General features: G+C 48.8%; 5 protein-coding genes across 5 annotated transcripts; 3 read left to right on the top strand and 2 right to left on the bottom strand.

The window, feature by feature from the left end:
• Nucleotides 1–259: 259 nt before the first annotated feature.
• On the bottom strand, nucleotides 260–1668 carry aspD (septin aspD; the record flags this gene model as incomplete). Its single annotated transcript, XM_057075883.1, has 6 exons — nucleotides 260–598; nucleotides 661–874; nucleotides 967–1104; nucleotides 1182–1263; nucleotides 1323–1451; nucleotides 1530–1668. The coding sequence occupies 6 exons, from the start codon at nucleotides 1666–1668 to the stop codon at nucleotides 260–262; spliced, it is 1041 nt and encodes a 346-aa protein (XP_056935388.1).
• Nucleotides 1669–1974: 306 nt separating this feature from the next.
• N7462_004156 (mitochondrial 54S ribosomal protein bL32m) lies at nucleotides 1975–2417 on the top strand (the record flags this gene model as incomplete). The annotated part of the gene is made up of 2 exons (XM_057075882.1): nucleotides 1975–2260; nucleotides 2380–2417. 2 exons carry the CDS (start codon nucleotides 1975–1977, stop codon nucleotides 2415–2417), a joined length of 324 nt encoding a protein of 107 aa, XP_056935387.1.
• Nucleotides 2418–2882: 465 nt separating this feature from the next.
• Nucleotides 2883–4131, top strand: N7462_004155 (SKI complex subunit WD repeat protein SKI8; the record flags this gene model as incomplete). The annotated part of the gene is made up of 7 exons (XM_057075881.1): nucleotides 2883–2885; nucleotides 2936–2972; nucleotides 3021–3281; nucleotides 3342–3508; nucleotides 3556–3649; nucleotides 3710–3845; nucleotides 3948–4131. 7 exons carry the CDS (start codon nucleotides 2883–2885, stop codon nucleotides 4129–4131), a joined length of 882 nt encoding a protein of 293 aa, XP_056935386.1.
• A 141-nt stretch (nucleotides 4132–4272) lies between these two features.
• N7462_004154 (kinetochore Spc25 family protein) lies at nucleotides 4273–5108 on the bottom strand (the record flags this gene model as incomplete). The annotated part of the gene is made up of 2 exons (XM_057075880.1): nucleotides 4273–4817; nucleotides 4877–5108. The coding sequence occupies 2 exons, from the start codon at nucleotides 5106–5108 to the stop codon at nucleotides 4273–4275; spliced, it is 777 nt and encodes a 258-aa protein (XP_056935385.1).
• A 327-nt stretch (nucleotides 5109–5435) lies between these two features.
• Nucleotides 5436–8508, top strand: N7462_004153 (uncharacterized protein; the record flags this gene model as incomplete). Its single annotated transcript, XM_057075879.1, has 3 exons — nucleotides 5436–6744; nucleotides 6793–7465; nucleotides 7527–8508. 3 exons carry the CDS (start codon nucleotides 5436–5438, stop codon nucleotides 8506–8508), a joined length of 2964 nt encoding a protein of 987 aa, XP_056935384.1.
• Between the last annotated feature and the right edge of the window lie 2485 nt (nucleotides 8509–10993).

Here is a 10993-nt window from a genome sequence, read left to right as displayed (position 1 = left end):
AATCCTAGAAAATAGAGAAACGCCCGCCCACTCGAAAGACGGGAGGAGGATACAGAATGTCGGGAGAAAAAAATGGAGGCGCAAAGAAAAACAAAGAAAGGGGATATCTGCAAGGGCTTGCTGGCGTCGAAAGAGACAGTGATTTTTCGGAGAAGGGAATAAGAGCCTTGCCCGTGGGGATCTGGTTGCTACCGTCGTACATCAAGAGGCGCCCATTTCAACTACATTTACTCGCAACACCGATGGAGCATGAAGAAGATTAGTATCCGTTCATGGCAGCCCGTTGGGAGTTGCGGCTGAGCTCCCGATCCGCGGAGGGACTGATGGGCCGGCTGCCACTCGAGTGGCCGCCAGCAGCGCTGCTCTCCTTCAGAGCAAGTAGCTGCTTGGCACGGAAGGTCTCGTAGTGGATCTGGCTGGTGGTTTCAACCAGATCCTGCAGATGAGTGCGGGTCAGGAAGTTGCGTAGGTAGACGAACTCGCAATGGTTCTCGTCCTCAACGTTGATAACACCCCAGCGGTTCTGGCGGCCACGGACCTGCTTGCCGTTGACGACAATGGTCTTCTCGCTGCCCACGACGGAGAAGGGAATAATGTCCTGTACGCACACAAGTCAGAGTGCCGAACGTGAGATATAAAGAAATTCTAAGGCTTGCCTACCTTAATCTGGGCATTGATGGCGCGTTCCTCATCATCTAACTCGTCATTGTCGTAAGGGTACATCTTCAGGTTGTGGAAAGCGAACTCCTCCTTGATCCGCTCCTTAAAGGCCTGGCGCTCCTCGAGGGTGAGGGAGTCGGCCTTGGCAATAACGGGGACAACGTTGACCACGTCGGAGAGCTTCTTCAGAACAACAATATCGATGGGCTTGAGCCTGGAAGACGAAATGGGTAGGCGTTAGAAAGCTTGTCAAATCCGCCGTGATATACCGACTCCACCAAACTTTGGGCAAGGAGAAATACTTACGCATGGCCGGAGGGCTGAATGAAGAACAGGCAGCAGTGGATACGGGTATCTTGGATATAACGTTCACGCTGGGCAGTGAGTTCTTTCCGGAGATAGGCCGAGTGCTGATCTTTGATGTACTTGACAATGGGGTCCCAGCTGTTCTCCATGTTAGCCAAATCCACACTTGCCGGAGAGGGAAGAAGCAAAAGAAAAAGCAATGGAGTTTGCCATACCAGCGGTCGTTGTTGACCTGGTCACCGTAACCGGGGGTATCGACAATGTTCAGACGGAGACGCACGCCGTTCTCCTCAATGACTAGTCAGACCTGTCAGCCATTGCATACTCCATACCCCCTTGTAGATGGCTACACATACTATGCGAAACAGTCTGAATCTCGGTGGTGGAGCGCACGGGCTCATTGGGGGTAAGACGACCCTTGGAGTCGATCAGGTGGGATGCGAAGATGGTGTTGACCAGAGTTGATTTGCCCAGGCCAGTTTGTCCTACGAGCCCGAAGGGAGAAGAGATAGTCAGTCAGGCAATCCGTTATAAATGCAAGAAAAGATCGGGTGGCCACATACCGACACACATGACATTGAACTGGAAACCACGCTTCAACAGCTTCCGCTCGATCTGGGAGGTGATGCTGTCGAAACCGACATGGCTGTGGGGGAAGACGGTGGGCTGCTGAGCCGAAGCAGCGCTGGTAGCGGCGGCCATCGTGGAGGAGTAACGGCAAGAGGAGGATGAGGAGAAAGGACCGAGTCAAGGTTAATCCCCAGGTGAAGATGTTGGAGAGCCCCTTAAGTTCGTTGTTATTTCCCTATCGAACTCAGGGGTGCGCTATCCCTGATCGGGATTAGTGTCGTTCCCCGGCGCAAAACGCCTGACGAGGCAGGCTCGACCTTTTGTATCCTCGATTCTCTGACTTCCCGACTCTTCGACTTGTCGACTCGTCACGATCCTCGGTTTCAGCCTCTAGTTCTCTCGGCAAGGCTTCGGTGACTTGAAACCGCATCTTCCGTCATGGCATTGTCCCTCCCCCTCCGCCGGGCTCTGCCTCAATTCCCGCCTCTCGGTTTCCTGTCCGCCGCTACTCTGACCTTCCCCATCTCCATCACCGTTCCTCCGCTCCTTGCCGATCTCTGGGAGTCTGTCCTCCGCGCTGTTCCGAAGAAGAAGACCTCGCACATGAAGAAGCGTCATCGTCAAATGGCAGGCAAGGCCTTGAAGGATGTGCAGAGCCTCAACAAGTGTCCCGGTTGCGGGCAGGTCAAGCGGGCCCATGTCTTGTGCCCTCATTGTGTGAAAGGTTTGTTGTGAAGTCTCAATTCCCTTCAGAGCAAGCATTGCGTATATATGGTTATATTAATCTCTTAATCGCGTGATCTCAATATTTTGTGGCCGGATGGCTGACCAAATGGTTTATAGAAATCAAGCAATCGTGGAAGTCGGTTCAAACAGCATAGATGCGATCAAACACCACATAAAAATGTATTTTTCACGGGGATCCTCGTCGTCAAAGTCTGTCGCGCGCGATGAAGACCTCAACGGCATTGTGTATTGTACTATTTCGAAGATTTGGGTTGTGGATATATCTGCTGCATGGCATCTGGCGTCTGGTTACGGGGAAAAAAAGAGAGACCAACGCATATTCGCGGAAATTTCTTTTCTTGGTCTTATTGACCTGTATCACGAACTCATGTTCAATTGTATTTTTTTTCATTCTCTTCAATCAAATATATCAATTTGTAAAGTGTAAAAAGCTGGAGTGTCTGTGGATGACAATTAAGTACTGTACCGCACCGAGTCGGGCGCCTGAGGCGCAAAAAAGGCGGAGCGTGGCCTCGCCAGAGTCGCCGGAACGTCATAACCAGTGCGGGCGCTTAAATCCCAGAACACCTTGGTCACCGACCCTTGAGACGCCATTGAGAATGGTACGCTTGCAAGAGTTCTCTTACTCCCAAGCTAGAACTAACTGGAGTAGTCGCGACAATATCTCGCGTGGGGCTCGGCCGATAATGGTGAGTAAAGGTGCTGCCATTAGCTTCACAGCAGCTAATCAAAGCCAGCGCACCCCGTGGATATATTCTCTCTGGCAGTAACAGAAAAGCAGATCCTCTCTGTATCTGGCGATTCATCGATTAAGGTCCATTCAACTGCAGACACCGACTTTCCTTTGGTGCAATCGATTGAGGGGGCCCATCCGCTTGGCGGCCACCATGTCGTAACCAATGCCAAAGGCACACGCGCTGTCAGTGCCGGTTTTGCAGGAGATGTGAAGGTGTGGTCTTGCCAGGATGGTTACTGGTCAGCAGACAATGCTTTAACAAGTATGAGCTATTCATTGAATGGTTCGGGGTCGGTAGCTAACAATCCCCGACGCTCAACAGCTAGCTTCTCAGATGTGCATCCATGGGCAATTGCTTTGTCTGAAGATGGCCAGTATCTGGCCGGTGTCTCCCAGGATGGACATGTCAAAGCATGGGATCTGAATGACAGTGGTGCCCAAATACGAGACCATGAGACCAAGGGTAGCTTCGGCACCTGCATCGATCTGGTTGGTCTCTTGATTCTGAACCAAGGGCTGCTAGCTAACGTCCACAGTCTGCAGACGGTCAGCTCATTGCTAGTGGCCATGAAAATGGTGCTGTTTATGTCTTCAGCACCGAAACAGGTCGCATGCCATTCTCTCTATCTGGTGCGTAAATGCTCATCAGCATGTCCAACAGACCCTCTGACTATAATTGATAACCAACAGGTCTGGTGAAACCTGTGCGAACCGTAGCATTTTCTCCGGGTGGAAAGATCATGGCTGCGGCAGGAGACTCTAAAGTGATTGTGCTCTATGATACATCCTCGGGTGAACAGATTGCCAATCTGTCTGGCCACGCAGCGTGGGTCCTTTCTCTTTCCTGGAGCAATACAGGAGAATACCTTTTGAGCAGGCGAGTCCCTCGTTGCCCATGTACGCAATGGCTAAGTCTAACCTAATCTAGCTCTTTTGATGGAAAGGTGAAAGTCTGGTCTATTGAGACCAAGATGTGCGTTGCCACACACTCCGAGACCGAGAAAGCAGTCTGGAGCGTCAAGTGGCTTCCAAAAACTGGAAGGTCAGAGGGATTTGCAACTGCCGGTGCCAACCGGAGTGTCGCATTCTACCGTGAGGCTACTGGGGGCTAGTTTCTCCTCTTGTGCGCCTGAACCACTGCTTGTGGTGGCTTACGTCCTCTGATGTTCTTAATAAAAACGAGAACACCGATGCATCAATTAAACTCATGGTTCCATATCAAAAATCATTACAATGACCTACCGATCATCTCTTCAGTTCATTGTCTCCACAAACAACTTGCGCATTCGTTTGAGAAAGGCTCCAAAGTCTCGATCGTCATTGACAAGATCCATCTCACGCTCCAAGGCATTCTTGTCCACCTTGGGCCGTGTGTGGAAAATCTCATAATCACGACTGGCAGTTCCCAATTCAAACCACGCCTCCGCTTCCCAATCCTTTTCCAATAAATGACTGTAGACGAATTTCAATCGGTCTTCCCGACCTGCACCCTCAATCCGTAAACAAAGATAATCCTGCCAGAATTCCAATTCAGGAAAATTGAGTCGAGACTGTGCATCCAAATGCTTTGCATGGGATTTCTGTGCTTCTAGCTTCTGGTTGATGGCCTTCTGGGTCTCTGCGATCTGTTGCTTAAGACGATCACGTTTGGCCAGTCTCGAGTCGCGTTCCATAGTGATGGAAGAGATGGCGGCGTGCATTTCAGCCGCTTCTGCTGCCTCCTTCTGTAGTGTTTGCTCATGAGTCTGGTGTTTCAGGTTCAAAATCTCGATTTCTCGTTGTTGCATGCGCTCATCCTCTGCCGCCTCGGGTTAGCGACTGGCTTTCAAGACTGGCAAACGTCAACAGCTGGCATACCTTGCTTTTCGGCGAGGTTGATATGAAACTGATTTCTCTCTTCTAAAACTTGCTTGCGACCTCGTTCAATAAAAGCATCAAACTTAGCAGTGAATTGCGCCATGCGATTGCGCAAGTCCTCAAACCCGAAGTTGATGTTAGGCAGCGAATCGGCCATGGAAGGAGCATCCGCCGATGCGAGAGGAGGGCGCATGCCACTCGTGGACATGGATGGGTCAAATGATGAAGCCATGGTCGCAAACGGGATTGAATCAATAGGCTCGGTTGCTGTACGCTGTTGTGGCGGTTGGCGTCGAAAATTCGAGAGAGAAAGCCGACGCGCGTGAGGGGGTTGAGGTGTTTGGGGTTGCGCCGCAACGACATGCTTATCGATAACGTCCCAAAAAACTTTCCAGCTTGCACCTCCCGCACTATTTCTTGACCTTCATGACATTCATGCCAAAGGATCAATATAATCATCTACCTTTGGGGTTGCGTTGAAACGGCTCTCTCTGCTGGATACCCCTCGATATGATCTGGCCGGGCCTTGTGCACATTGCAAGAAGCAAAGCAAGGTCCGATGGATGAACAACTTGACAGTGCTCTACACTATGGGCACGTCGGAAGAGCCACCTACCTTCCCGAATTCCAGGAATGGGTATTCTCTCGCTCGTTTGCCCAGCCTGCTTCGATCGCATATACTGGATTCACCAAGACGGCGATACAGTCGCCTGTGCATGCGTCACGACGAATAACGACCAAGACCATTCAATCCGCAGATAAGACCCTGATCCCTCAGACCTACCCTGATCTAGCTGCGCATTGGTCCTCGATTCATGACGATAGCTTTTCCGAGATTATCACAACTACAGCCAGTCTCTATGATCCTCAAGTATCCTCTCTACTTGACTTGGGATACGCGCTGGACAATCGAAATGACGATACCAGGCTCCGCCCAAGCCCGATTCCGATTGCTGCCGTGGTGACCGGCGAATGTGGCAATAAAATATCTTTTCGAACACTTGTCGATGATGGGGCGGAGCTGGCAACGAGCACCGGAATCTCTGCGTTGCGCGTTCCTTCCATCGGTCACTCTGAAACTTCTGAGTGGTCGAAGCGCGGGGCTCCTATCCGCCAGGTATGCTTTGCACAATCGATAGAAGAGAAGGGAACCTGGATGGCTGCCCGCTTGTCACAGTCAACAATCATCTTCCGTCCGACAATTCTACGAGAGCCGGTGCCGATGTATAATGGTGACGATGATATGGTAGCTTTGGCTTTACCCCTCCAAAATTCTCGACTGGACGCCAACCCTGTGGTTGAAATTCCCAATTCTCGCACGGGTGGATTTCCACATGCGGACGTCACTTTTAATCCTTGGTATCCAAAACAGTTTGCTATCGTTGATACCAGAGGCTGCTGGAGCATATGGGAGATATCAGGCCGACATCGCCGACGGAGAGCTACCTGGATTGCCGAATGTAAAATGAATGGCTCGCTGTCACCGAGATATAATCAATCTGATCCAATATCTGCTCGACATGATGGATGGGCCTCAATTGAATGGATTGCTGATTTCTCGACCATCCTCGTTTCTGATCGTCGCTGCAGCATGCTGTATCAGCTTAGAGGTGGCGATGTTCTGCCAAGCGTCGTGGAACTGGGTATGTGCAAGCAATCAGAGTGGATTCTGGATGCTCAAAGAAGCGCTCAAAACACATCGCACTTCTTCATCTTGACCAACTATCGACTTCTTTGGTTTGATATCAGTGTAGCCCCGCAAAATGATCAAGGCCTGAGACCACCCCTTCGCTCCAATCTTTCCTGGCGACATTTTCGGGACTCAGAAGACACAACGTTGCGCGTCAGCAGTCTGCTGGTCAAAGACCGTATGTTATAGCATCCTTTTCCATCAGAAAGTAGCTGACATGGCCAAGAGGTGAATGTAGTTGTCTATTCCAAGCTTACCGAGCTTGTCCAGGTCTTTTCATGTCCTCTGCTTGAAGTCGATCATTCGCAGCCAATTTCCTTACCGGATCCCTCTATGCTTCATGTGCCGCCTGAACCCGATAGCTTAGCTTTGGGCAAGGACTCTCAAACCCACTTCTCCACTCTGATTTTTCGAGAAATAGAACACTCTCTTGCACCCCCAGGAAATACGTTCTATAATCCCGATATGTCACTTTACAAGCTTTTTTGGATTGATTCATCGCTCGCTGTGCATGAATCATTATTCCAAGGCCCAGACGTGAAGCGAGATGATGAAAGCATCCATGCAGAGAATGGTCAGGTTCTCAGACTGAAGAAACGGCATTATGCACATAGAAGAATCCGTGATCCCGACGATGAGGATTTTGTTGTGGATGATTGGGATGAAACCATTGTTCCTCAGCGGGTTGGTCTTCATCAAGCTCGATCCCGAGATCCCGCGGACGATCTGCAATGGACATTGAATTGGACCTCTATCTATGCACATTCCGTGGCAAATATAAATGCTGCGGCTGATCAAGGGGACAAAAGTCGCTTGAAGATTACTTTCGACCATCTCATTACGGAAATTGAAAAGGGTCAGGCTGAAGACTCGGAAGACTGGCAAACAAGTAAAACGATGTAAGTCCCGTTTTGGGGAACCTGCAACCTGGACCGATGATGCTGATGAAAAAATTGCCAGTCTGGAGCTGAGCCCTACCCAACCCATGATCGAGGACATTGACGACACTGCTCATGACATAACACGCCTAATCTCTACTATTGTTTCTCAAACCCCTGAGCTCCCCAAACGATGGCGATATATGATATTGCCGGCACAGTTTTCCAAGACGTTCCACGGTCTCCCTACTCTTTGGTCGAAGCAGGCTTCGGGCTTTGATTTCGTGGGAACCTACGATCAATTAGTTGAGGACTGGCTTAGCAGTATCTCCCAAGACATACCCCGACTAACCCGCGTCATGAAGGAAAGAGTCATTCGGGGCATTGCTCTTGACCTTCTTCTCTCACAATTGATTCGAACCTCTCAAATACCCAAAAACGATTTCCAGGAACCCTACGCAGATGGTTTGATCGACGAGAATCCTCCTGGAGAGAAACTTGATACAACGGTATCCCGGCATCCTAGCCTGCACTTACTGTCGTCTTCGCATGTATCCAGCAGCCAGTTACAAGCCTCACAAGATGAACACTCTCAGGTCCCGGGCAAGGATGGCTCGAGAGCACCCTCAGCCCCAGTTTTTAGTGCTTTATCTGCCTTGACCTCTATAAAAAAGCCTCGTACCTTGCCCCGCAATGTAGCCGCCTTACTGTCTCACTGGAGTCTTGGTGGCGACCCTTCTGTCTATGAATGGGAGAAGACCTCCTATCTGCTGGACGAAGAGGAATCCCAACGTACAGCAAGAGCCATGACCCCTCGACGCCAGAAGAAGCCCCAGAAACCGATTGGTCCGGAAGCGTTCTCTCTGCCCCCGACGCCTGTTGCACCGTTCATCCGAACCTGGGGCAGTCAACCTGACCAACCATCCACATTATCTCTCCTTCCCAGCAGTCAACCGACGGTGGACGATGCCCCGATGACACAGATGGAGCCAGGCCAGTTCGGAACACGCGAGTTCAAGAGGAATGTGAAATCCAAGAAGAAGCGGCGGGCCGCGGGATTTTAACGAATGTATAGCCATGTACCAATAAGAGGAAAGCCGCATCAACTCCTGCCATTCTCGAATTCGATAGGACTCTACCATATTCGTTCGTTTGCTCCCTCATCTCGCCCAAGAACCAAAAATAAATCAATGCCAAAATGGCGTGCGAGAGTCGACCGTCGCAGACCAATGGCAGAAATGGCTCAGCCCGTTCCAGACAAATAAATGATAGGGCGGGCTCTTCAGTTGATGACCAAATATATTCACCACAAATGACTCTGATTTAAATAGGAACCTCTTACATAACAGATTTTCTCTGCCGGGATTTCCTATTTTAGCTGCTGCCGCCTTTCTCACTAGGTAAATTTCCCGGGCTCGGTGTCACGGAGCTGATGATTGACATCACGTGACTATCTGGTGATTAATTAGTAGGTGCTCAGTAACTCTGACTGGTGTGATCTGGAAGCCTACCTATATATACCACTACCACTTAGATCATCTCGATCAGTGATCTAGTTGATGTCCTTTGGTGTTATGAGATGAACATGTGAGTAGCTGGCATGTGGATCCCACTATTTATTAATATCTAGGAAGAAATACTCTAAATGCGTACTATATTTATAATTCTTTTTAATTATACCTTAGTAGTATTGCACAATGAGACACTATGGAATATATTGTACACAATCTGCGGCACGTATTAAATAATCAAACGGATAAGTTAGTCGAACCATCTTTCAGGCAGCAACTGTTCTCCGTTCAGTATATATTATCAACCGGGCTGAACTGGCGGGCTATTGCACCCGGAATTAAGTGTACAGGGGGTCATATATTGACTAGATATTTCCTTTCCCACTGTCAGGACGGAAAATTTCCTTTAAAACGCCCTGAGAAAAATCTTGAAGTGATGAAATAGGTCTCAAGCATTCTATGTGCTTGGTCTTGCTTGGCAATTCAAAGTCACCTTACCATGTCACTCCTCCACCTGCCTACAGAATGGATTTTCAACCCCGGGGCGTATTTGGGAGAAAAGGATATTAAATCAACATCTCAAACCAGCCGACCTCTTGATTCGATCTTCAATCCTTACCTCTATCAGGTCAACTCGTGTCCTACGAGCTCCGCATTGGTATGGGCTGCTCTCCAAGGGATTGAAAGTACAGCCCGAAAGTCAAATGCCGAAGGAGTTGAAATGAGATAGAGATGTATTGAACGCCGCGGATTACTTGCCGTAGCCACACGAAGAGGCCACATCAAATAAAAAGCCTATTTCCCCAGACAGGAAAAGTGAATATGGATTTGCAGAACATCGAGGGCTGAATGCCATTATCACGGGCCGCAGAAATTGGTAACAAGAAGGTCGTGAGACTGCTACTCCAGACAGGGAGAGTGGATAATGACTCGAAAAACAACGGCGGTCGAACACCATTGCCATTGGGTGCAGAACTTTTTAAAAGACGATAATGAAACTGTCACTTGAGACGGGCAAGGTGGACGTGATTTCATCGGATAACTCATGCAGAACGCCACTATGATGAGCGTTGAATAACACGGAATTGAATTCAGAGTTGGAAGATAATGACCAGAAAGAGATCATAGAATTGCTACACAAAGTTTAGAGAAGGCAACATGGAACAACAAGGACACTACCTTGCAAAATTAATAATTACCTGAATTTATCCTTTGCCCGTACGCAAGACAGAACAAGTGATTCGGAGCTGGCGATCATGCCAGATCATTGAAACTCCGCTAAATGATTTGATGCTATTATCTGTAGCGGTCAGTATGTACAACATTGCTTTATTAGCGCACGGTATAGCGTCTCCAGTATAATTCTGCCGATATTATATAGCAGTGATCTCGAGTAGATTAGCGCATTATGATTTCATTTTTCAAGTGTCAAATCAGAAGACTAGAAGGTAAAACTGATATCCAATATGACTATAGCAACATTGCGACTCTTTGTGGTGACTGGCGCTGATCTGTTGTGGTAAAGCTGGGATAAATCAGGAACCAAGCCACATCATTACAATAATACCTTCAGTCCTCTACAAAAGTAACTTATTGCTGATTCAATTTATCTTCATGTTGCAAACTTTATGTACCAATTTTGAGCGCAGCCAATTTTGGCGAATGAGAGGTGGCTGTGGGGACCTGTATATCGCATTTCGCGAGAGGGTTGATGAGGCGGGCATTTCCACATAAGAAGCTGTCTCGGCAGTCGGATTTCGGCGTTTGACATTTTTCAGGCAAAAATTTAACACAATTGTTGCTTTATGAAGATGGCCAGTCATCATAGTTTTCGTTGGGATGTTGGCATGACCCATAGTTGACACTACCACCCCGGGTGTTAGAAGCGAAAGTATATCGAACTTGATGCGGCTGATCATACTCTGAATTACGTCGGGTCAGCGATGAAGTCACAGTCTAAATTGGACAAGTTCTTCACCTACCGGGATATTAATAAACGGCCGAGCAAATGTCACAAGGTCGATCTTCTCTTCCTTGA

The sequence above is a fragment of the Penicillium macrosclerotiorum genome (genome assembly GCF_028827735.1).
Source record: "Penicillium macrosclerotiorum strain IBT 26536 chromosome Unknown utg000003l_segment0_segment0, whole genome shotgun sequence".
Taxonomy (NCBI): Eukaryota; Fungi; Ascomycota; class Eurotiomycetes; order Eurotiales; family Aspergillaceae; genus Penicillium; species Penicillium macrosclerotiorum.
Note: the sequence above shows the minus strand (reverse complement) of the source record. Positions and strands in the feature narration are given on the sequence as shown.